Source organism: Mobula birostris, chromosome 11, assembly GCF_030028105.1.
Source record: "Mobula birostris isolate sMobBir1 chromosome 11, sMobBir1.hap1, whole genome shotgun sequence".
NCBI lineage: Eukaryota > Metazoa > Chordata > Chondrichthyes > Myliobatiformes > Myliobatidae > Mobula > Mobula birostris.
In genome coordinates, this window is record NC_092380.1 from 29,860,094 (window position 1) to 29,887,553 (window position 27,460).

A 27,460-nucleotide genomic window follows, 5' to 3' on the forward strand; every position below is an offset into this window, starting at 1 on the left:
CCTCATCAAGAGATTAGCAGTGGAAAGGGTGAGCAGTTTCAAGTTCCTGGGTGTAAGTATCTCTGTAAATCTATCCTAGGCGCAACATATCAACGCAATTACAAAGGCGGCACAACAGCGGCTATATTTTATTAGGAGTTTGATGAGATTTGGTGTAATTGCATTGGCTCACTACCTCACGCAATCTCAAACCCTGCCCTGAAGCCCCAGATGAAGTCTGTCCTGGCTCTAGGCACCCCAGTGAAGGTGAAAATCTTCCCTGCACACAAACACAGTCCGTCTAATCCTGTCAGGATTCCATAGATCCCCTCACTCACTCAACACCTGACCTCAAATCAAACAACCTGCAGTTTGTGACCCTCTAGCATCAAAGCACATCGTCATCTGCATAAGCGCATGTGCACAGAGCTACATTTTAAAAAATGCATACTTGCAGCAGCATCCTGCCACAAAGCAATGCTACACATTCACTAGACAAAGAACAAGCCCTCTGTATACACAATTAAAGGTACCACATTGTGTGCCACGTCATACGATATAGGTGATCATGGCCTTTCCATGACCATGATTGTTCTGTACAAAGGTGGGTATAGATAAAGTAATGCAAGAAGAATTTTTCCACTGAGGCAGGGTGGGACTAGGACTAGAAGGGTGAAAGGTGTTTAAGGGGAACATGAGGGGAACTTCTTCACTCAGATGGTGGTGAGAGTATGGAACGAGCTGCCAGTGGAAGTGGTAGATCTGGGTTTGATTTCAACACTTATGGCAAGTTCGGATAAGTAAGTGGGAGAGCGATGGCCTAGGTGCAGGGTGATTGGATTAGGCAGAACAGTAGTTCAACACAGACTAGATGGGCCGAAGGGCCTGTTTTGTGCTGTTGTGCTCTATGACTCTAACAAAAGCCCACTGGGGCACAACGTGGGTGGCATGGTAGCTCATCGGTCAGCAGAGCACATAAACAGCACCTTGGATCTGCTACCAGGGTTCAGTTGCACCGCTGTCCACAAGGAGTCCGTACATTCTCCTCATGGGTTTCTCCCAGGTGCTTCAGTTCCCTCCCACATTCCAAAGACACATGGGTTAGGCTTAGTAAGTGGTGGCAATGCTATGTTGATGCCCCCAGCACACCCTTGGCCTGTTGGTCTTCGACACAAATGATGCATTTCACTCTATGTTTCAACACACACACACAACGTTAATCTCCAGTGGCAAATCTGTGGAATTCGTTACCGCAGGTGGCTGTGGAAGCCAGGTCATTAGGTATATTTAAGGCAGAGATTGATAGATTCTTGATTGGTCAGAGCATGAAGGGATATGGGGTGACGGCTGGAGATTGGGGCTGAGAGGGAACTGGATCAGCCATGATGAAATGGCAGAGCAGAATCGATATGCCAAACAGCCTAATTCTGCTCCTACATCTTATGGTCGTTATCTTTAACATGGTCATACATAGTGTTGCTACTATACTGAAGCAGTGCTGGGTGGTTGAAGGAATACCCAAAGAATGAGACAGGAACTATAGAATCAAAGTACAATTTAGGCCATTTTGCCTCTTAAGCGTGTTCCACCATTCATTACATCATGGCTGACCTTCCCCAAGAGACGTCTCCTCAAACTTTCAAAGAAATGGCTCTTCACCCATCTCATATTCTGGGAGCAGCACTCTGACAGAATCTCCTACCATCACCCCATGCAAAAATCTTCTCTGCCCTGGAAAATCCCAAGATAGGGAATAAAGTGCACTGTGAAGGTGACACTCCATTCCCTGCCTACACCCACAGCCCTTGCCCTTTATCTCCACAAGACATGTCAACGGAGTGTCCACGTTCCCAGAACAGAGGGCATTCCGGTCTACTGCCATCGGGATTAGCTAGTAGGGACCCGACTCCATGAGGTGAAGACCAGAAGTTGCCCGAGCTCTTCTGTTTAATGTGCAACACAGAAGATATCACATGGCCATCTTCAGAGCTAGGCCCCGATCCATGGCAAGAGAGACCAGGCTGTATTCATGTCTCAGTGTACAGGTTTAGACAGAGGGAGAAGGGGAGACACACATGTACGCATAGGAACTAGACACTTCTCTCTTCTCCTCCCCATCAGGGAGGAAATAAAAAACCCGTCGCAAGGCAAGCTTTTTTCACTGCATCTCGGTACATGTGACAAATAATAAACAAATTCCAATTTCTTCCCACTGTCTCGTCTATACTTTTCACTGTCTCAAGTAAAGCAGCCAGCATAATCACAGTCCCTACGCACGCCAGACATTCTCTCTTCTCCACTCTGCCATCAGGCAGAAGGTACAAAAGCCTGAAAGCACATCCCACCAGGCTGAAAGGCAGCTTCCACCCCGCTGTTATCAGACCCTTAAATGGACCTCCTGTACAATAAGAGCTCTGTTAACCCCACAATCTACCTCGTTATGACCTCGCACTTTGTTTATCTGCAGTTGTTTTTGTAGTTTCTACACTTTATTCTGCATTGTTATTGTTTTACCTTGTTCTACCTCAATTCACTGTATAATTATCTGATCTGTATGAACAGTATGCAAGACAAGCTTTTCAATGTATCTCAATACATGTGACAGTAATTAACAGATTCTAATGCAAGTGCCTGGACAAGGAGCTAGAGCTTTGTACTCAGCCCACGACAGCAACTGCTCCGGAACGACAGAACGTACAGGACGCAGTGAACACTGCCCAGTCCATCCCAGGCTAAGCACTTCCTCCCATCCAGCCCATCCGCACAGTGCACTGCTTCAGGAAAGCCAACAGTATCGTCAGTACATCTGCCAGCCCAGCCGTACCTTTTTAATTAGATTAGATTAGATTCAACTTTATTGTCATTGTGCCGAGTACAGAAACAAAGCCAATGAAATGCAGTTAGCATGTGACCAGAAATGCAAAGAATAGTGTTATTTACAAAATAACTGCGAATAAGAAGTGCTACAGCACTCAAATATGAAAGTACTGAGACAGTACAATATGGATGCAATACTGCTCAGTGCTGTGATGTGAGGTTCAGCAAGGTCACAGGCTCAGGGAAGAAGCTCTTCCTGTGCCTGCTGGTGCGGGAGCAGAGGCTCCTGTAGCGCCTACCAGATTGGAGGAGAGTAAAAAGTCCATGGTTAGGGTGAGATGCATCCTTGATAATGCTTTGTGCCCTGCCCAGGCAGCGTTTATGGTAGATGTTCTCAATGGTAGGCAATTAGGTGTCGATAATCCGCTGGGCAATTTTCACCACACGCTGGAGTGCTTTGCAGTCTGATACAGGACAATTGCCATACCACACTGAGATGCAGTTGGTGAGTATGCTCTCAATGGCACAGCGGTAAAAGTCCGTCAGTATCCTGGGGCAGAGGTGAGCTTTCTTGATGCTCCGCAGGAAATAAAGGCGCTGTTGCGCCTTTTTGATCAGGATGGAGGAGTTCAGGGACCAGGTGAGATCCTCGGAAATGTGGACACCAAGGAATTTGAAGCTTGATACACGCTCCACAACAGATCTGTTGATTTAGATGGGGACGCGAGTGTGGCTCCTAGCATGCCTGAAGTCCACAATGATCTCCTTGGTCTTCTGGGTGTTAAGGGCCAGGCTGTTGTCGGCACACCATGCGGCCAGGTGCTGGACCTCGTCCCTGTAGGCCATCTCATCACCCCCTCTGATCAGGCCAACCACTGTAATGTCGTCTGTGAACTTGATTATGGAGTTAGAACCATGTACAGGAACGCAGTCATAGGTGAAAAGGGAGTACAGAAGAGGGCTCAGCACACAGCCTTGAGGCATGCCGATGTTTAGGGTGAGAGTGGAGGAGGAGAGGTTGTCTAACTTAACTGATTGGGGTCTGTTAGTCAGAAAGTCGCTTTCTAACAGCAAGTCTGTTAGTCAGGAAGTTTCTTCCTTCTCCTGAAAGATGCAGAATGGCCAGACTCAAGAACAGTTTCTTCCCCACTGCTATCGGACATCACCCATGTACCAACACAATACAGGGCCCCACAATGAACTATGACCGGATAACCCTCTGAAACTTTCTGACAATGAATAAAAGTAGCCAGGACACAAGTGGGTACACAATTCAATAGGGTAGCGAAGGCTACAGATGGCAATGCTTGCCTATATTAGTCGAGGCACTGAGTTCAAGAGTTAGGAAGTTGCATTGAAGCTTTATAAAACACCAGTTATGCCGCATTTGGAGTATTGCATTCAGGTCCAGTCACCCCTTTACGAGGACATGGAAACTACTGAGAGGATGCAGGAGAGGTTTACCAGGATATGGCCTCTGATACAAGGAGAGGTTGGACATTTTCTCTGGAGCAGCATAGGCTGAGGGGAAACCTGAAAGCTTGTAAATTTACGAGAGGCATAGAGGGGTATCTACCCCCCACCACCGGGGGGGGGGGGGGTCTAATACTTACTAGACAGCTCTGTTGATTACCCCCCCACCTCTCACATTTAAGGTCGGAGGGGTTCAAAGGAGATGAGTGGGGCAGTTTTTTTTCCTAAAAAAAAATACGATTTTAAATATAGGGTAGTGGGTGCCGAGAGTGAACTGCCAGGGGTATTTGTGGGGGCAAATATAGTAGGCAACCCCCTCACCCACATGAGATCGGTCTGCAGTTCCTGACCAACACAGGGAAGTCCTGACCAACACACAGAAGTATGACTCCCAGTGGGGCCAAACGCACAGCAAGCATAGACAGAAGGGCTGTCCACTGACCCCAAGTGGTCATATCTGACAAGCAACAAATATCATACAAACATCTCCTTTACATCCAGAGTTGCTCAGAGATTCAAGATTGTTTAATGTCATTTCTAATATACAAGTGTAAAGGAGAACTAAATAATTGTTACTCTAGATCTGATACAGCATATGAAATTGCACCAAGATATAGAACACTAATAAAAACACACAAGAAATATATATACACAAGATAACTTAAATAAATAGACTGACTGTATGCCCATGAAGTGACGCCAGGCACGGGAGTGTCTGTACATAAGGTGACTGACAGGAAATGATAAAAAGTAGTGGTGGTTGGGGTGTGGAGGGATGGGTTAGTGGGTGGAGGTGTTGATCAGCCTTGCCGCTTGGGGAAAGGAACTGTTTGAGTCTGGTTGTTCGGGACTGGAGGCAAGTCAACTGCATTGAAAGGCTTGTGAATAAAATTGTCAGTGACAGAACACAGTCTCAATGAGCTGATCCTAGTCTCACTCTGAGCGGAGAGAACAGGGTGGAAGACTGTTGAGGCACTGGAAACATTAACATTGTGTGACAGGTTTTAACATACATTTGAACGAGCAGAGGCCCTTGGTTCAATTCTCCAAACACTGCAGCACTGTCAGCACAACACAGTACACGTCCTCATAGCCCAGTCCAGAACCCCAAGCACTGTGTTTCAAGCCGAAGTGCTAGCAAAGGATTTGAACAAAATGACGCAGCTTGTTGCCTGACTCACTTCAGGGTAGAGAACTCTCAAGACTTTTATTATTATTAAAAGAAAAATGCAGAATGGTGGGTTAGTAGGTTTGCTGATGACACAAAGATTAATAATCGGGTTTCAACTTCCGTCGCCGATGTTCTGATGTATGTGACAAATAAAGCTAACCAATAATTAAGATGGTGGCAAATAGGTAGTGTAATATTTAGCACCGATCGTGGTTCAACTCCCTCCGCTGCCTCCAAGGACTTTGTACTTTCTCTCCATGACTGCGTGGGTTTCCTCCCACATTGCAAAGACATAACTTTGGGTTTGAGAGCTGTGGGCATGCTACGTCCGCAATACTTGCAAACTGCCCAGCGTAATCCTTGCTAACTTGACGCAAACAACATTTCAGAAAAAAAATTATAAAGAATGCACGAAATTGGGGCTAGGTGGGTAGGGCACCGTGCTCAGCATGGACCGATGGGCCAAAGGGCCTGTATCCACATAATCATGTCTGGAGCAGCCTACTGGATTTTGCGGCTGCCGTATGAGATTTGAACTCGGGACCTTCGGGCTGCAGGTCCAGGGGTACAGCTCGCCCCGAGCACTAAGGTAGCAGGGGTGGATCCTGCAGTCAGCGCAGTGACCTACCCTCGTAGCAGTCTCGGACAGTGTTGAAGTAGACGTAGTACTGGTCATTGGTGAAGAAGAGGAGGCTGAGCCAGGAGTCGAAGGCGTAGATCGGAACGATGAATAGGATTCTCACGATGTGGCGCTGCTCATTTGGCACGCTGTAACATCGAAGGTGCATGTAAATCTGCAAGAGAAGACAGACAGCTGTCAGCGCGAGGAACGGGAGAGCGAGAGGAGAGCCTCAAGTGGACGGGACTGGCTGGGTGTCTTTGTTTCTTCACGGCCAGATCAGATTAGCTTTATTTGTCACATCGAAACATACAGTAAAATGTGTCGTTTGCATCAATACAAACCAGTGAGGATTGTGCTGGGCAGCCGGCAAGTATCACCAACCTAGCATGCCCACAACGCACAAACCCTGATCATGTACCTTTGGACTGTGGGAGGAAACCACAGCATCTGGAGGAAACCCACACAGTCACAGGGAGAAGTACAAACTCCTTACAGAGAGCAGCAGGAATCAAACCCCGATCTTGCAGCTGGCACTGTAACGCAACTGTCCTAAACACCAAATACAAGACCATAAAATATAGGAAGCCATTTGGCCCAATGGTTCTGCTCTGCCATTCCATCATGGCTGAACCATATCCTTCTCAGCCTTAAACTCCTGCCTTCTCCACAAATCCCTTCATGCCCTGACAAATCAAGAATCTATCAACCTCCACCTTAAGTACAACCAATGATCTGGCCTCCATAGGCACCTGTGGCAATGAATTCCACAGATTTGCCACTCTCTGACTGAAGAAATTTCTAATCTCTGTTCTAAATGGATGCCCCCTATCCTGACGCTCTGCACATCCTCTCCACATCCACTTTACCTCAGCCTCTCGACGTTTGATAGGTTTCAATGAGATTCTCATCTCATTCTTCTGACTTCCAATGAGTACAGGCCCCAGGGGCAAACACACCTCATATGATAAGCCTTTCAATCCTTGAATCATTCTCATGAACCTCCTTTGAACCCTCTCCAATGTCAGCACATCCTTCCTTAGATAATGGGCCCAAAACTGCTCACAATACTCCAAGTGAGGCCTCACCAGTGCCTTATCAAGGCTCAACATTACATCCTTGCTTTTACATTCTAGTCCTCACAAAATAAATGTTAACATCGCATTTGCTTTCCTCACCACCAACTCAACCTGGAAATTAACCTTTAGGGAATCATGCACGAGGACTCCCAAGGCCCTTTGTGCCTCAGATTGCTTAATTTTCTCTCCATCTAGAAAATAGTCTACCTTTTATTTCTTCTACCAAAGTGCATGACCATATACTTCCCAACACACCATTCCATTTGTCACTTCTTTGCCCATTCTCTTAATCTGTCTGTCCTTCAGTAGCCTCTCTACTTCCTCAACACTACTTGCCTCTCCAGCTGTCTTCATCTCATCTGCAAACTCGGCCACAAAGCCATCAACTCTGTAGTCCAAATAATTAACATATAACATAAAAAGAAGCGATCCCAACACAGACCACTGTGGAACACCACAAGTCACCAGCTGCCAACAAGAAAAGGCTTCTTTTATTTCCACTCTTTGCCTCCTACCAATCAGTCAATGCTCTGTCCATGCTAGTATCTTTCCTGTAATACATGGGATCTTAACTTGTGAAGCTGCCTCATGTGTGACACCTTGTCAAAGGCCTGCTGAAAATCCAAGTACTGTTTCTCATTTGTCTATCCTGCTTGTTATTTCTTCAAAGAATACCAACAGATTTGTCAGGTAAGATTTTCCCTTGAGGAAACCATGCTGACTACAGCACATTTTATCATCTTCCTCCAAGTACCCTGAAACAACATCCTTAACAATCAACTTCAATTTCTTTCCAACCACTGAGTTCAAACTAACTGGTCTATAATTTCCTTTCTTCTGCCTCTCTCCCTTCTTGGTGTGTGATATTTGTAATCGTCCAGTCTTCTAGAACCATTCCATAAGATCATTACTAATGCCTCCCCAATCTCTTCAGCCGCCCCTTTCAGAACCCTGGAGCTTAAAGTCATCTGGTCCAGATGACTTAACTACCTTCAGACCTTTCAGTTTCCCCAAAAACCTTCTCCCTACTAATGGCAATTTCAATCAATTCTGCCCCCGACACACTCAAACTTCCAGCATACTGGTATTTCCTTCCATAGTGAAAACTGGTGCAATTATTTATTCTGCCAATTCCTCACTCCCCATTACTACCTCTCCAGCATCATTTTCCTGTGGTCTGATATCCACTCTTACACTATATATCTAAAGAAAGTTTTGGCATCCTCTAATATTATCGGCTAGCTTATTCCATCTTTGACTTTTTAAGTTGCCTTCTGTTGATTTTTAAAAGCTTCCCAATCCTCTAATTTTTGCTCTATTATATGTCCTCTCTTTGGCTTTTATGTTGGCTTTGAATTCTTTCATAAGCCATGATAGCATCATCTGCCTTTAGAATACTACTGCATCCTTGGGCTGTATCTGTACTGTGCCTTCCAAATTGCTCCTAGAAACTCTGGTCATTGCTGGGCTGCCATCATCCTTGCTAGTGTTTCCTTCCAATCAAATTTGGGCCAGCACCTCTCTCATGCCTCTGTAATTCCCTTTACTCACTGTTTTACTGAAACACCCAACTTTAGCTTCTCCTTCTCAAACTGCAGGGTGAATTCTATTATATTATGATCACTGGTCTCCTAATGGTTCCTTTACTTAAGCTCCCTAATCAAATCAGGTTCATTGCATAACACCCAGTTATAACACTATGAAAAAAAAATTTCCTTAATTTTGAAACTCTTTCTCAACGGCGGTGAGGGGTGGTCCGAATTTCTGAGAGGCCAGTTGTGGAGGGTGGTCCTGACAGAGGCCCAGGCATCAGATGGGAGCCTGAGCCTGCGAGTGCGCTGTAGACTGAAGGGAAAGACTGCCTGTTCAGGAGTGAGGTAGGTGTGCATGTACGTGCGTGTGTTTTGCCACGTGCTGTGTTCTGCGAACATTGCTGGCATTGGAATATGTGGCCACACTTCTAGGCTGCCCCACAGCATATCCTCGAATATGCTGGCTGTCAACACATTTCACTGACAACATGCTGGAGGAACTCAGCAGGTCGGGCAGGTCGGACACCCTTTGTCAGAATTCTGGCCCGAAACGTTGACTGATCATTTCCACAGATGCTGCCCGACCGGCTGAGTTCCTCCAGCGTGTTGTGAGTTTTGCTTTGACCCCAGCATCTGCAGAGTATTTTGTGTGAACACATTTCACTGTACGTTTCAATGTACTGTACACGTGACACAGCTGTATCTGAGTGGCCCATTCTCGCTCGATTTCTGTTTGCAGGGCACTAGTGAATCAGGTTTGTCTGTCTAATGGAAACAAACATCAAATAGAAGACTGGCAGATACGACTTTGTTACCCAGGAAGCCAGTTTTAGACAGGGTGACTACCACAACAGATTCTGTCCCTGACCACATCCGCCCTCCTCAATAAGGAACAAGGCATCTACTTGGCTGCCCGGAACACAGGCTTGGCCAGGAGACAGCACTACAAAAACTGTGCACGTCTTGCTGGTGTGAATGCTGTTGCCCAGCAACCAGTTTCTAGGGGCAACATCAGTGGCACTCTATCACAATGGCTGCCGACATTAGCTCGTCAGGTTGGGAGAGAGTGAATCACACGACATAGGAGCAGAAAAAGGCCATTTGGCCCATCAAGTCTGTTACACCATGCTATCACAGCTGACTATCCCACTCAACCCCATTCTTCAGCCTTCCCCATATAACCTTTGACTCCCTTACTAATCAAGAATCAATTAATCTGCACTTCAAGTATATTTAATCGTCTTGACTTCCACAGCCGTCAGTGGCAATGAATTCCACAGATTAACTATACTCTGGCTAAAGAAGTTCCTCCTCAGCTCTGCTTTGAATGGGACATCCCTCTACGTTGAGGCTGTGCTCTCTGGTCCTAGACTCCTCGCACTATAGGAAACATCCTCTCCACATCCGCTCTGTCTAGGCTTTCAATGTTCGATAGGTTTCAATGAGATCACCTTCCCCCTTTCTACTGAACTCCATCAAGTACAGGCACAGAGCCACGAAATGCTCCTCATATGTTAACCCTTTCATTCACAGGATTATTCTCATGAACCCCTTCTGAACGCTCTCCAAAGGCAGCACATCCTTTCTTAGACATGGGGTCCAAAAACTCTTCACAATACCGCAAATGTGGTCTGTCCAAGGCCTTGGCATTACACCTTTGCTTTTATATTCTGGCCCTCTTGAAATGAACATAAACATTGTGCCTGTGAGAAATAAAACTAATTGTTAAATACATTCAAACAGAGGAAACCCACTTGGTCAAGGGATGAACGTGCAAACTCCTTACAGGCAGCAGAGGAAATTGAACTCCAATTCTCTGATCACTGACACTGAAGTTTTATACTGACTGCTACACTACCATGATGGGTGCCTGGAACATGCAGCCAGGGAAGAGGGTGGAAGCAGATCCGAAAACGGTACTGAGGAATATTCAATGAACTCTTAACAGTAGCATAAAACGTTGGAGGAAGGAGGAACACCTATGTCGGACGTTTGCACAGGTAGGGAATGGAGACACACAGACCACAGGCAACACACACAAAATGCTAGAGGAACTCAGCAGGTCAGGCAACATTTGGAACGGAATAAAGATTTCGGGCTGAGACCCTTCATCAGGACCGGGGAGAAAGTGTGCAGAAGCCAAAATGAGAAAGTGAGAGTCGGGGATGAACTAAGATAGTGCAAAGGTTGTTGTACAGATCAAATCTCTACACAGTAACTTGGTGTTGTGGTTAGTGCAGGCATTGTGGGCTGTAGATCCTGTTCCTGTGCTCCACAGATCCACACTCACTGGCCACTTCATTAGATACATCGGTACTCCTGCTCGTTAATGCAAATATCTCATCAGCCCATCATATGGCTGCAACTCAATGTAGAAAAGCATGCAGACATGGTCAAGAGGTTCAGTTGTTACTCAGACCAAACATCAGACTGGGGAAGAATATGATCCAAGTGACTTTGACTGTGGAATGATTGTTGGTGCCAGACAGGGTGGTTTGAGTATCTCAGAAACTGCTGATCTCCTGGGATTTTCAGTCTCTAGAGTTTACAGAGAATGGTGCAAAAAGCAAAACATCCAGTGAGCGGCAGTTCAGTGGGTGAAACGCCTTGTTAATGAGAGAGGTCAGAGGAGAATGGCCAGAGTGGCTCAAGCTGACAGGAAGGTGACAGTAACTCAAATAACCACACGTTATAACAGTGGTGTGCAGAAGAGCATCTCTGAATGCACATGTTGACCCTTGAAGTGGATTGCCTACAGCAGAGGACCATACTGGGTTCCACTCCTGTGCCTAATAAAGTGGCCACTGAGTGTATGTTCCATGTTCCAAACGCTCTGCTAATTGACAGAGGAATCTTTGAAATATATTTGTTGTCAGTGACAAAGTCAGCAAGGAACAGATGACTAGATGGCTGGCGGGGGGGGGGTTCTTCACCCAGTCTTGAATGGCTGCTAAAGCCACTTCCTACAACTGAGAAATGCTTTCACTTGCTTTGCTGAACAGAGGAGTGAACAGAAGCTCAGCAGGCTGATATCACACACAGGAGCTGCTCACCAGAGCTTGCCGTGATTCTGGGCTCTGTCTTGTTACTGCAGGTGTGGAACTTGTGCAGGGGCTGGGGGGGGGAATATCACTGTCAGCAAAGGAAGCCATCACTTCAATTAATCAATTAAAATTTGGATGAGAAAGTGAAAGCATTGGTCACGTCAGGTCTTACTGAAAAGGCATTACCCAACAAAACCACTTAGACTCTTGAACAGATTCTTGTATGATGAGATAGTCTCTTGGCCTCACAATCAACTTCATTACGATCTTCCTCTTTTCATTTTCCTGCACTTCTTCAGTAGCTTTTACTCCTTATTCTGCATTCTGTTATTGCTTTACCTTGTTCTGCCTCAGTGCACTGTGTAATGATCCGATCTGTGTGAACAGTATGCAATACAGGTTTTTCCACTGTGTCTCAGTACATGTGAGAATAGTTTCTTCCCACTGACTCTGTATTTCACATTCCCTCAGTAAAGCGGCCATCTCCCAACAAGGACCTCTACCATCTCAGATATTCTCTCTTCTCCCTTCACCAACTGGGGAAAAGACGAGATTGGGCCTGAAAGCACATCCCACCAGCTTCCAACCCACTCTTTGTTATAGGAGTCTTGAATGGATTTTGTGTACAATAAGATAGACTCATGGCCTCACAATCCACCTCATTATGATCTTGGACTTGTTTACCTGCACTTTTTCATTAGCTTTTACACTCTATTCTGCATTGTTATTGTTTTACTGATCAGTGCACTGTGTAATGGTTCCATTGGTTAAAAAAAAACAGCATGCAGTTTATGGTTAGCATGCAGGTAGATGGGACTAGGTTAGCACAGACAAGATGGACCAAATGGCTTACTTCAGTGCTGTAATGTTTCATGACTATGAACACCCTCGCACCCTCACCTGCTGGCAGGTTATAAGCAGCGCTGTCCATACGAAGAACCCGGAGACACCCTGGGCTGCTGTGGTCATCAGGAAAATCGGCTGCTCCAATGGGGTGGGGGTGTCGGGCATCCACGAGACGCTGGGGCTGGCCACGGTGGTGGCAGAGCTGAGCTTGGGAGCCACCATGGCCGCAGAGAAGGTGGCGACACCAGTGGAGGTCTCGTTGTTGTTCTCAAGCGGCCTGCCGTTCATCTGACAGAGAATCAGAATTAGGGTTATTACCACTGACAAATGTCTAGAAATTTGTTGTTTTGTGGCAGCATTACACTGCAATACATAAAATCACCACAGTTACAATAAGAAAAACAAAAAGTAAACAGCAAAAGGATTGTAAATTAGTGAGGTAGTGTTCATGGGCCATTCAGAAATCAGAAATGAAGAAACTGTTCCTAAAGCATTAAGTGTGCCCTTCCTGATGGTAATAGTGAGAAGAGGGCATGTCCTGGGTGCATGTCATCTTCTCAAGGCATCAACTTTTGAAGATGTCCTCGATGGTGGACAGGCTTATGCCTATGATGGAATTAGCTGAATCTACAACCCACTGGAGCCTTTTGTCAGTCTGTGCATTGAAGCCTCCATACCAGACGGTGATGCAGCCAGTCAGAATGCTCTCCACCGTACATCTGTAGAAATTTGCTGGGATCTTTGGTGACATACCAAATCTCCTCAAACTCTTAATGAAGTATAGCCACTGGGGTGCCTCTGTCATGATTGCATCAACAGGTTGGGCCCCAAGAAAAAAATCTTTAGATGTTGGCGCCCAGGAACTTGAAGCCTCTTGCCCTTTCCACTACTGACCCCTCGATGAGGACTGGTGAGGTTTCCCAACTTCTTCCTTTCATGAGAAAGGGACAGACAGCGTGGAGGTGCAGAGGGAAGGGCTGGTGCGAACAAGACCAGAAAGGGAGACGGGGGTGGGGGAGTAAGAACCAAAATTAAAGGAGCTAAAGGAAGGTAATTAGCAAAAACCAAGAACACGCTGACATAACACATGACACAAAAAGATTCTTAAGATTAGCTGTTCCCTAAAACAACACGGCACTCAGAGGTAGTCCCTCCCAACTTGGGACGTCCCCAATTTCTTTCAGTGTTGTTTTGCAAGAAATACAGCTCATGACAATCACACAAAATGCTGGAGGAACTCAGCAGGTCAGGCAGCATCTACAGAAAGGAATGGACAGTCAACATTTCAGGCCAAGAACCTTCATCAGGACTGGAAAGAGGGAGAAGTCAGGATATGAAGGTGGTGGGAGTGAAGGGAGGGGATTGAGTACGAGCTGTCAGTTGAGAGGGAAGGTGGGTGGGTGAGGGAGGAATGAAGTGAGAAGCTGGGAGGTGACAGGAGCACAGGTGAAGGGCTGAAGGAGGAATCTAATGGGAGAGAAGAACAGGCCATGGGAGAAAGGAAAGGGGGCGAGGAAACAGAGGGAAGTGATGGGCAGGTGAGGAAATGAGAATAGGTGAGGGGGAACCAGAATGGGGAATGGGAAAAGAGAGGTATGGGGGAAAAGAGAAGTGTGGGGGAAAAGGAGGAAGAAATTACAAGTTATAGAAATCAGTGTTCACGCCACCATATTGGTGATAATCCAGACAGAAAACAAGGTGTTGGTGCCTCCAACCAGAGAGTGGCCTCATTATGACAGTTGAGGAGACCATGGGCAGACAGATCCGAACGGGAACGGGAATGGGAAGTTGAACTGAAATGGGTAGCCACCGGGAGATCCTGTCTTTTGCTGGAGACTAAGCAAAAGTATTCAATGAGTGGTTCCTCCAGTCTAAGCCAGAATCCTCCTGCATGCCGACAATGCTCGCACTGACAGTCTAAGGATCACCTCAAAAAGGAGGAGAAAGATCCAGACATTGAGGGGGGCAGTAAGGCCACCTGAAGGGCCTCGGCCCAAAAACGTCACCTGTTTACTCCTTTCCATAGTTGCTGAGTTCCTCCAGCATTTTGATTCCCAGTGTTAGCAGAATCTCATGTTTATGACTTGCAGCTGATGACAACCTCACGCACAACAGCAATGTGACAAAAACAGATGACTTGGCCGTTAAGAGGTGCCGGTTGAGAGGAAAACATTGGCAGTGTCACCAGGGAGAAGCTGCCTGCTCTTAAAAACAGAGCTGTCCGTGCTAATACAAGCTGCTACACTTCAGGAGGACTGCAGTTTGTCAGTCAAACATATTGGTACTTCAGTTGGGATGAGGAGGGGAGATTTGACAGATGTACACAAACTTATGAGGGGTATTGAAAGGATAAATGCAAGCAAGCTTTTTCCCCACTGAGCTTGGGTGGAAGTACAACTAGAGGTCATGGGTATGGGGGTGAAAGGTGAAAAGTTTAAGGGAAGCGCGAAGGGAAACGTCTTCATTCAGAGTGGCAAGAGTGTGGAATGGGCTGCCAACCCAAATGGAGCATGCATGTTTGATTTCAACATTTAAGGGGAGGTTGGATAGGTACATGGATGGCAGAGGTATGGAGGGCCATGGTCTGGGTGCAGGTCAATGGAACTAGACCGTTTAAATAGTCTGCATGGACTAGATGGGCCAAAGGGCCTGTTTCTGTGCTGTACTTGTCTATAACTATTCAGACTTGGGATTTCACAGCACTAGAGCCCGGCAGAGTTCTTATGCTCCCAACCCGTAGGCAAGAGTTGGAGGAGCAGAGCATGTGGACACAGTGAGGCAGAGTTAAGTAGCCCCAATTCATGTTTAATTATCATTCAACCACACAAAACTATATGGCTAAATAAAACTTCGTTCCTTTGGGGCTAAGATGCAAAACACAGTACATATAGTCACACAGCACAGTCACAAAATAATATTTGCATAAGTCTCTGACTGGCATAGCCTGAAGATTGATTGTACATGCGATGTTGTCCTGGAGCCACGTTTCCACAAGAACAAGCATTCAGCAGTTCCTCATCTCCCACAGTTGCCAATGAGGGCAATCCAGCTGGTCTTCACTGCCTCTTCGGAAGGAGAAATTGAAAAAGTTTCTGCAAACCTTCATGTTCCAAGTTTGATCAGAAGCCCACAAACTTCTGGCTCCTTAACCTACCGAGACATATTCAGCAAGGCTAGCTGTTGGTGACTTCAAATCGACAATATGTGGAATTATAGAGGCACTAAACGGCTACTCCTCTGCTCGCATCTTCAGAAACAGCTCTATTTCCATTTTTAATATCTCTATTTTTCCCTTTCAGGGTTCTTTTGAAGACCCTGACCTGGAGTTACACACTGACTTCAGTTCTTTGTGGGAACCGCTCTCGGGGTGTGACGGCTGGCCATTATCTGACATACCAAGGGCACACTCTCAGAGCTTGGCTCATCTTTGGAGGTCTCAGGGGATCTCAGGGCTCTGGAGACAGGCGGATCGAAGGTCAATGCCCCAGACCAGTATGTCGTGGGAGCTGGAAAATCTTTGGCTATATGCCCAGAGACCTGGGATCTTTGGGCACAGAGCTCAAAAAAAGCGATGTAACAGACCTTTAACATTGTAAACCAGCAAGTTGTTTGTTATCTCTCCCCTCTCGCTGTGAAACGGAGTCATCTCTTTCTCCCTTATTAGGTATGTCGGATACCGGGTGAACGCATAGTCTTTGGGGTACTGCAAGTCTGTGTCTTTGCTGTTGCTTTGCTGCACACTTGAGTGCTCGGTGGTGGGTGCCGATGCTTTTTTTTTTGCCAGTGGGGGGAGGAGGGATCATTGCTTGCTGCCGTTTATGCACAGGAGGGAAGGGAGCTGGGGGGGGGGGTAGGACTTTGGGGTTCTAACATTTAACTGTTATTCATTCTTTGGGGGCACTCCTCTGTTTTTGTGGATGGTTGTGAAGAAAAAGCATTTCAGGATGTATATTGTATACATTTCTCTGACATTAAATGTACCTTTGAAACCTCTTCTGGTGATGATAACATGAGATCACCCTCAGGACTCAAGAGTCAGAAGAGGCTGCGGCTTCAAAGCTATTCCACGAACCTGCGCACAAACATGCAGAACCACACTCCCTAGTGAGGCAGTTTGGGAGGACTGCATTCAGGAGAGAGAAAGCTTAGTCTGTGCTCCTGGGAGGTCAGAAAACAAGTGGCCAGGATATTGTCCTGACTAATACTGTACATATCATAGCACATAGAATAGTACAGCATAGTACAGGCCCTTCGGCCCACAATGTTGTGCCAACCCTTAAACCCTGCCTCCCATATAACCCCCCACCTTAAATTCCTCCACATACCTGTCTAGTAGTCTCTTAAATTTCACTAGTGTATCTGCCTCCACCACTGACTCAGGCAGTGCATTCCACACACCAACCACTCTCCGAGTTAAAAACCTTCCTCTAATATCCCCCTTGAACTTCCCAGCACTCCTTCATATCACATCCAAAAACTTCCTGATATAAATAGTGTGATGCATGCACACTTCTCCCCTCTCTGGTTGGGTGAGACTACAACTAGAGGTCATTGGTTTAAGGTGGAAAATGATATACTGAAGGGGTACTTCTTCACTCAGAGGGTGGGGAGAGTGCGAGGTGAGCTGCCAGCAGAAATGGCAGACACAGGCTCAATTGTAACATCTGAGAGAGATGGGGACAGGTACATAGACGGAAGGAATATATTGGGCTCTGAACCAGATGCAGGTAGACAGGACTAAGCACAAGACCAGGGTGGCATGGGCTAGATGGGCTGAAGGGCCGGCTTGCATGCTTTAGTGCTGTATGATTGATAATCACATTCAGCTTATTGTCCAGCAGACCTCCTCTCTCAGTGAAATGGCAACCTCACTTCAGAAAGCACATCACTGCTTGTTAGCCCAAGGGCATTATATAAACTGCCAATGTTAAACTCTTCATTACCGGTGGTTTCGAGTTTGGCAATGATGTACCAACAGCAAGAGACAAAATAGTCAGCTGGTAATCCTGCACAAGAATGATTTCAGGGGAGTGTTAGGAGAACAAAGATTTAAAGTGAGAGGGGGCATTCAACAGGGGTTTTTACAGGGCAAGTTTTTTTTCAAATAAAAGGCAAGGTGATGGGTGTCTGAAATGTACTCTCAGAATGGCAATGGAAGAAACTACAAAAGAGGCGTTTAAAAGCTGGAAGAACTCAGCAAGTCAGGCAGCATCTATGGAGGGGAATAAATAGTCCATGCTTTAGAAAAAGACCCATTACCAGTCCAAATGGAATCGGTGAATGGCAGTTACTAGATGCCCAAATTATCTTAAGACCATACAATATAGGAGCAGAATTAAGCCATTTGGCCCATGAAGACTGCTCCACCATTCCATCATGACTGATTTATTATCCTCATCAACCCCATTCTCCTGTCTTCTCTCTGTAACTTTTGATGCTCTGACTAATCAAAAAGCTATCAACCCCGGTTTTAAATATACCCAATGACTTAGCATCCATGGCCGTCTTTAGAAATGAATTCCACAGATTAGACACCTTCTGATAAAAGAAATTCCTTTTCATCTCTGTTCTAAAAGGACAGCCATCTATTCTGAGGCTGTGACCTCTGGTTCTAGACTTCCCAACTATAGGAAACCATCTCCACATCCACTCCATCTAGGGCTTTCAATATTCTTAAAAGTTGCTGGTGAACACAGCAGGCCAGGCAGCATCTCTAGGAAAAGGTGCAGTCGACGTTTCAGGCCGAGACCCTTCGTCAGGACTAACTGAAGGAAGAGTGAGTAAGGGATTTGAAAGTTGGAGGGGAAGGGGGAGATCCAAAATGATAGGAGAAGACAGGAGGGGGAGGGATGGAGCCAAGAGCTGGACACGTGATTGGCAAAAGGTGATACGAGAGGATCATGGGACAGGAGGTCCGGGAAGAAAGACAAGGTGGGGGGGGGGGGACCCAGAGGATGGGCAAGGGGTATATTCAGAGGGACAGAGGGAGAAAAAGGAGAGTGAGAAAGAATGTGTGTATAAAAATAAGTAACAGATGGGGTACGAGGGGGAGGTGGGGCATTAGCGGAAGTTAGAGAAGTCGATGTTCATGCCATCAGGTTGGAGGCTACCCAGATGGAAAAAAGGTGTTGTTCCTCCAACCTGAGTGTGGCTTTATCTTTACAGTAGAGGAGGCCGTGGATAGACATGTCAGAATGGGAATGGGATGTGGAGTTAAAATGTGTGGCCACTGGGAGATCCTGCTTTCTCTGGCGGACAGAGCGTAGATGTTCAGCAAAGTGGTCTCCCAGTCTGCATCGGGTCTCGCCAATATATAAAAGGCCACATCGGGAGCACCGAACGCAGTATATCACCCCAGCTGACTCACAGGTGAAGTGTTGCCTCACCTGGAAGGACTGTTTGGGGCCCTGAATGGTGGTAAGGGAGGAAGTGTAAGGACATGTGTAGCACTTGTTCTGCTTACACGGATAAGTGCCAGGAGGGAGATCAGTGGGGAGGGATTGTGGAACAATCTATGTTCTGTGCCTATTCTGGTTTCTGTCACCCACTTTTCCTTCGCTACATCGATGACTGCATTGGCGCTGCTTCCTGCACGCATGCAGAACTCGTTGACTTTATTAACTTTGCCTCCAACTTTCACCCTGCCCTCAAGTTTACCTGGTCCATTTCCGACACCTCCCTCCCCTTTCTAGATCTTTCTGTCTCTGTCTCTGGAGACAGCTTATCCACTGATGTCTACTGTAAGCCTACTGACTCTCATAGCTATCTGGACTATTCCTCTTCTCACCCTGTCTCTTGCAAAAACGCCATCCCCTTCTCGCAATTCCTCCGGCTCCGCCGCATCTGCTTTCAGGATGAGGCTTTTCATTCCAGGACAAGGGAGATGTCTTCCTTTTTTAAAGAAAGGGGCTTCCCTTCCTCCACTATCAACTCTGCTCTTAAACGCATCTCCCCCATTTCACGTACATCTGCTCTCACTCCATCCTCCCGCCACCCCACTAGGAATAGGGTTCCCCTGGTCCTCACCTACCACCCCCACCAGCCTCCAGGTCCAACATATCTGTAACTTCCACCACCTCCAACGGGATCCTGCCACTAAGCACATCTTTCCCTCCCCCCCTCTCTCTGCATTCCGCAGGGATCGCTCCCTACGCGACTCCCTTGTCCATTCGTCCCCCCCCATCCCTCCCCACTGATCTCCCTCCTGGCACTTATCCGTGTAAACGGAACAAGTGCTACACATGCCCTTACACTTCCTCCCTTACCACCATTCAGGGCCCCAAACAGTCCTTCCAGGTGAGGCAACACTTCACCTGTGAGTCAGCTGGGGTGATATACTGCGTTCGGTGCTCCCGATGTGGCCTTTTATATATTGGCGAGACCCGACGCAGACTGGGAGACCACTTTGCTGAACATCTACGCTCTGTCCGCCAGAGAAAGCAGGATCTCCCAGTGGCCACACATTTTAATTCCACATCCCATTCCCATTCTGACATGTCTATCCACGGCCTCCTCTACTGTAAAGATGAAGCCACACTCAGGTTGGAAGAACAACACCTTATATTCCGTCTGGGTAGCCTCCAACCTAATGGCATGAACATCGACTTCTCTAACTTCTGCTAATGCTCCACCTCCCCCTCGTACCCCATCTGTTACTTATTTTTATACACACATTCTTTCTCTCACTCTCCTTTTTCTCCCTCTGTCCCTCTGAATATACCCCTTGCCCATCCTCTGGGTCCCCCTCCACCCCCACCGTCTTTCTTCCCGGACCTCCTGTCCCATGATCCTCTCATATCCCTTTTGCCTATGACCTGTCCAGCTCTTGGCTCTATCCCTCCCCCTCCTGTCTTCTCCTATCATTTTGGATCTCCCCCTCCCCCTCCAATTTTCAAATCTCTTACTCACTCTTCCTTCAGTTAGTCCTGACGAAGGGTCTCGGCCTGAAACGTCGACTGCACCTCTTCCTAGAGATGCTGCCTGGCCTGCTGCGTTCACCAGCAACTTTTATGTGTGTTGCTTGAATTTCCAGCATCTGCAGAATTCCTGTTGTTTGCCTTTCAATATTTTGTTCCCTTCAATATGAGGAAAGTGGAACCCAGGCCGAGTTCAAAGAAACAGTGGCTCCACCCTACTCCCATTTCAAAGATCCAAAGAACGCTATCAAAGAACGTACAAATTATACAACCCTGAGATTTGTTTGCTTACAGGCAGCCACAAAGCAAGAATCCCCATTTAAAGACCAACCCCAATGCACAGAGAAAGAACAAACAATGCAAAGTACAGAAGCGAGCAATGACAACAGCATTCCGAACCAAATTGAGCCCTTAGATCCGAATCCCTGGAGCAGATCACTGGGCGTGAGGTGGATCCAGCAACCATGCTTAACAATAAAATGATTCCATCAAAAAAGATGTGGAGAAAGTAAATGTACGCTTTCCATTTCCTTGGAAGACCACATTTTGTGAAGAACTTAGGATGCAGAACAGTCTCACTTCTTCCCCCCCCCCCCCCAAGAGAACAGCACAGGTACTGGCCTTTCAGCCCACAACACCCGTGCTGAGCAAAATGCAAAATTAAATGGACCAATCCTCCCTGCACCCCCGACGATCAACGCCCCACCACTGCACTTCCCGCATAATCAGGTGTCCTGGCCTCGAGGCACGGTTCATTCTGAATGAACTGTTTCCTATACAGAAGCTGTTTCTTAAGAAAAATAAACTGATCGCAATGCACACAAAATGCTGGAGGAATTCTGCAGGTCAGGAGGCATCCATGGAAATGAATAAACAGATGACATTCCAGGCAGAGACCCTCCTTCAGGAGAGGAAAGGAAGGGTAAGACGCCAGAATAAAATGGGGAAAGGGGAAGGAGGATAATCTACAAGATGACAGGTGGAGCCAGATGGGTGGGAGAAGTAATGGGCTGGAGAAGGAGGAATCTGATAGGAGAGGAGGGTATCCCATAAGAAAAAGGGAAGGAGGAGGGAATCCAGGGGGAAGTGAGAAGAGGTAGAAGCCAGAGAGGGGAAGAGGAGGGAAAAGAAATATTTTTACCGGAAAGAGAAATCAATATTCATACCATCAGGTCGTAGGCTACCCGCATGGAATACAAGGTGCTGCTCCTCCATCCTAAGGGTGCCTCATCATGGCACAAGAGGAGGCCATGGACCAACATGTCAGGACTGGAATGGGAATTAAAATGTTTGGGCACTGGGAAGTTCCGCTTTTGGCGGATGGAGCGGAGATGCTCACTTTTTGAAAAATATAGTTTCCTGAGCAGCTAATTTTTATTGTATTTGAAGTGCTCAGTGGAAAGACATCCATTTCCATCCACTCTGTATTTGCCCTTTAAACAGCAATATCTGCACAGCTTCAGTTTTTGGTAATATTGGTAAACATTTAGTAGATATATTTTGAAGGAAGTATTATGTTTTAAATTGATCTTTGGGCCATGAGTTTACACTGTGTAGTTATGGAGTGTTGCATACTCCAATAACTACACACTGGTTGTGAGAATAATTACAAATAAGAATATTAGTATATTCATGCACACAACCAGTCTGTATTGAATTATGTGTTTTACTTAACTCTCCGCTGTTTCACAGAAAAGAGATTTCATTAAAAACCTTGAGGAACGCTTCGTTCTCAGGTGATTTTTGAGAAGTTGTTTAGCTCGCTGCATAGCTGTGTACGTACACAGTGAGGGTAGTAAAAAACAGGTTCTTCAACACCACTAACACGAGGAATTCTGTAGATGCTGGAGATTCAAGCAACACACGTCAAAGTTGCTGGTGAACGCAGCAGGCCAGGCAGCATCTCTAGGAAGAGGTACAGTCGACGTTTCGGGCCGAGACCCTTTGTCAGGACAGATTTAAACTTCTTCAGTGTAGACATCACTGGAAGAGGCTTTGCAGTAGTGAATTTAAAAACACAAACACGAGGAATTCTGCAGATGCTGGAAATTCAGCATCAACGTCGACTATACCTCTTCCTAGAGATGCTGCCTGGCCTGCTGCGTTCACCAGCAACTTTGATGTGTGTTTCTTCAACACCACTATCTTATCTACTTCTGCTCACCAGCTCGTCAGAGGGACCGATCACACACAAACAAAACTCCTTTGCCTCTTTTACCTGTCCTTTAGCAATGCCACAGGATACAGCTGGCAGCAAAACACACGGCAGTTACTACAAGATGATTACAGCATGGAAGAGGCTACCTGACCCTCCAAATCCATACTAGGTCTATTTTATGACAATCCAGTCAGACACATTCCACCTCCTATCTCACTGCAGTTTGGCTCCTTCAGAGACATACCCAGTCTAGTTACAGTCATATCCCTTGAAATATTAGAGTAGACTTTTGTCATACAGACATTGAAATATCAAAACATTCGGTGAAATGCCTCATTGCATCAAAATACACACTGGGGGCAGCCCACAGATGTCGCCATGCTTCTGATGCCAAAATAACACGCTGACAGCTTACTAACCTTAACCCATACGGCTTCCCAAGCTTCCAGACGAAACCTATGGGGTCACAGGGAAAAATGCTCAGAACAGGTTCCAACCTCTTAATGGAGCCTTTCCATTAACTGAGAGGTCTGTGGACCCTAAGTTGGGAACCCCTGGCTTAGAGATATTGGAGGAGGTGGGCGGGGGGGGGGGGGGGGAATTGAATGTCTGTTGTTGGTGCTGTATAGCATTGTGTGGGCACGTGGCCAAGTGGTTAAGCATTGGACTAGCAACCTGAAGGTTGTGAGTTTGAGCCCCAGCCAAGGCAATGTGTTGTGTCCTTGTGCAAGGTGCTTAATCACATTGCTCTGCGACAACACTGGTGCCAAGCTGTATGAGTCCTAATGCCCTTCCCTTGGACAACATCGGTGGCGTGGAGAGGGGAGACTTGCAGCATGGGCAACTGCCGGTCTTCCATACAACCTTGCCCAGGCCTGCGCCCTGGAGAGTGAAGACTTTCCAGGCGCAGATCCATGGTCTCGCAAGACTAATGGATACCTTTAAGTAGCATTATACTAACCACTATGTTACCATGTCACCCTTATCCAGCCCAGTTTCAGTCATATCTCTTGGTGTAGCAAAGTGATAGGAAGTTGTGTCCCACACATCGTTACTGAGCATCAGAAACTGTCAGATAGCGGGCAGCCTGTGCTTGGTTGAATTCACTCAGTGACATGTTACAAACACAGGACTGAAAATTCTTCCGCGTCAGCAGGCCCAGTCTGAGCCACCTCTGCAGACATCAGTGAGGGGACCGAAATGCTGTTGTGAGAGGCTTAAGGAGAGCTGGACCAATGGGCATAGAATGTGAAGCATGCAAACACAGCTCGTGCTGAACTCTGATCCTCAATCTAACTGTGAAAAACAAGCTTGGAAAACAGGGCAGGAATTCTTCAATCAAAATATAGAGTTTTTTTAAGTTTATTCAAAAGACAATACGGTCATCAAGTGCAGGAGCAGAATTAGGCCATTGAAGCACCTTCAATAATTCCAAAAGACTGAAGTAGGGTAAATACTGAAAGGCTTTTATTCACAGTAAAATATGACTTCCATGCTGTGAGTCTGCCCCTGGACTGAGGGGGAGGGGCAAGGCGAAATCGCCTTTATTCGGGGGTCTGTGGGAGGGAGCCACAGGGGCAGTCAGCAGAGGGGCGTGTCCAGACAGGTAACCCAGTTACAATATATATATGGTTTACCACAGCCATTCAGCCCATCGACTCTGCTGCACTATTCAATTATGACTCCCCCGCCCCTCCAGCCCCATTCTCACTGTAACCACCCTGAAGGAGACTCACCATCCAGGACAGGCCCTCTTCTCATTATTGCCATCGAGGAGGTACAGGAGAACGAACACACACAATTTTTTGGAACAGCTTCTCCCTTCTGACAGATTATTGAAGAGTTCATGAACAGTTCCTCACTATTCCTCTTTTATACAATACATTTTATTGTAATTTATAGTAAATTTGTGATACCTGCAATGTACAACTGTGACAAAACAACTGATTTCATGACCCACGTCAATGATAATAAACCTGGTTCTAACTCTGTCTAATCGGCACCCAATCAACCTTCACTTTAAATACACCCAATGTCTTGGCCTCCACCGCCACCTGTGGCAACAAATTCTACAGTTTCACTCTCCGGCTAAAGTAATTCCTCCTCAGTTCTGTTCTAAATGGACGTCCCTCTATTCTGAGACCCTGCCCTCTGCTTCTAAACTCACCTACTATAGGAAACATCCTCTCCATTGAGGCCCTTCAACATTCATTCTTCTAAATCAGCACGTACAGGCCCAAAACCTTTAAATGCTTCTCATATGTTAACCCTTTCATTCCTGGGATCATTGTTGTGAACTTCCTGTGGACCATGCCCAGGGTCAGCACGTCCTCCTTTGGATACAAAGCAAACCTTCCTTGGATATGCTGCTGCTCACATCCACCCGACAGCAGACTGCCAAACACCAGGAGCAGGACACAGGGAGTCACTCACCACAAATGCCAGAGTAGCAAACAGACCGTAACAGTACAGCACAGGAACAAGCCCTTCAGCCCACAAAATGTGCTAACCCAACTAATGTAACATCACCTAATTACACTGATCCCCTCTGCCTGCACATGGTCCATATCCCTCCATTTTCTGCATATCCATGTTCCTATCTGAGGCAAGAGGTTCTGCACATGCTGGAAATCCAGAGTAACACACACAAAATGCTGAAGGAGGAACTCAGCAGATCAGGCAGCATCTGTGGAAATGAATAAACAAGTCCACGTTTCAGGCCAAGAGCCTTTTATTCTTCTCCATAGATGCATCTTATGCCTATCCTTAAATGCCTCTATCATATCTGCTTCCACCACCATCTCTGGCACCCACAACGATAGACTTTTAAAAAAGTGAACCTGTCACCCCTCAGTTCATATCAGAGAGGCGACCGGACTTTGTCCAGCTGTTCTGGGAGAAAATAGGCCACAATGTGAAGCCACTTGTTCCAATTAACAGCAGCAATTCAACAGCCCTTCAGCTGTGCAGAGACGGCTCAAACTGACGTGGTCAGTGTTGCTTAAGACCATAAGACATAGAACAGGCCATTCAGCCAGGGTCTGCTACCCCCATTTCATCATGAATTGAATTGACCATTTTTTACATCCTTCACACGCGAGTAAAAATCTCTACGTTACACCTCCATCTGAATGTGCCATGTGCAATTTATAGTAATTTGTAACAAATAGTATGTACAACAGGACAGTCAATATAGCATAGAAATACAATTGTATCTGCGTGAATTAATCATTCTGATGGTCTGGTGGAAGAAGCTATTCCGGAGTCTGTTGGTCCTGTTATGCTGTGGTACTGTTTCCTGGATGGTAGCAGCTGTAACGGTTTGTGGTTGGGGTGACTCAGGTCCCCAATGATCCTTCAGGCCCTTTTTACGCACCCATCTCTGTAAATGTCCTGAATAGTGGGAAGTTCACATCTACAGATGCACTGAGCTGTCTGTACCACTCTCTGCAGAGTCCTGTGATTGAGGGAAGTACAGTTCCCATACCAGGCAGTGATGCAGCCAGTCAGGATGTTCTCAATTGTGCCCCTGTAGAAAGTCCTTAGGATTTGGGGACTCAGGCCAAACTTCTTCTGCCATCTTTTTTCACCACACAGATCACGTGAGATCTTCGGTGATCTTTATTTCAAGAAACATAAAGCTATTCACCCTGTCAACCCCAGACCTATTGATGTCAATAGTGGTTAGCCTGTCTCCATTCCTCCTGTAGTCAACAACCAGCTTCTTTGTTTTATTATCACCCTCAACCCTTTTCTCCTGCCTTCTCCCTGTAAGCTTTGACACCCCGACTAATCAAGAACCTATCAACTTCCACTTTAAATATACCCAATGCCTAGGCCTCAATAGCCATCCCCATAGCAATGAATTCCACAGATTTACCACCCTCTGGTTAAAGAAATTCCTCTTCACCTCTATTCTAAATGGATGTCCCTCCATTCTGAGGCTGTACCCTCTGGTCCTAGACTCCCCAACTATAGGAAACATCCACTCCACATCGACTATCTAGGCCTTTCAATATTTGATAGGTTTCAGTAAGCACAGGCCCAGAGCCATCAAATGATCCTCACATGAAAACCCTTTCGTTTCCAGAATCATTCTCCTGAATCTCCTCTGGACCCTTTAAAATGCCAGCACATCTGTTCTTAGATAAAGAGCCCAAAATTGCTCACAATATTCCAAATGCAGACTGACCAAGAGTCATATAAAGCCTCAGCAATACATACTTAGTTTTATATTCTAGTCCTCTTGAAATGAATGCCAACATTGCATTTGTCTTCTTCACCACTGACTCAGTCTGCAAATTAACCTTTAGAAGAGTTCTGCTGTATTACTGACATTTGGATTCAAGATGTGATATTGAACAGAGACAGATGTGCTCTCGTCACTATTGTACTGAAGAATAACGGTTAGCACAATCACTTTACAGCGCCAGCGATCACTGATCAAGGTTCAATTTCCGGTAGTTTATATGTTCTCCCTGTGACTGTGTGGGTTTCTTCCAGGTGCTCGGGTTTCCTCCCACGTTCCCAGGCGTATGGGTTCGAGTTAGTGAACTGTGGGCATACTACGCTGGTGCTAGCTGCCCCCAGCACATCCCAACTGATTTGATTCAATGCAAGTTACACTTCTGGAGAAGAAGGATGCTTATGTGAGAATGCTGTTCTTGGACTATAGTTCAGCATTCAACACCATAATTCCATCCAGGCTCCACGGGAAGCTCAGAGACCTCGGCCGTGACCCTGCCTTGTGCAGCTGGATCTTGGTCTTTCTGTCAGATCGCCGGCAGGTGGTACGAGTGGGCTCCCTCACCTCCACTCCTCTGACT

The 27,460-nt window shown here is 46.4% G+C and overlaps 1 protein-coding gene across 1 annotated transcript in view; it reads right to left on the reverse strand.

Moving 5' to 3' along the window:
* The window catches only part of LOC140204985 (transmembrane protein 184B-like), a 121,987-nt gene that overhangs the window by 66,332 nt on the left and 28,195 nt on the right, over window positions 1-27,460 (reverse strand). The window contains exons 2-3 of the mRNA XM_072272029.1: window positions 12,615-12,848; window positions 6,069-6,234 (exon numbers count right to left, since the gene is read on the reverse strand). Of these exons, the coding sequence (XP_072128130.1) occupies window positions 6,069-6,234; window positions 12,615-12,848 (400 nt within the window). The remainder of the gene's footprint in view (window positions 1-6,068; window positions 6,235-12,614; window positions 12,849-27,460) is intronic.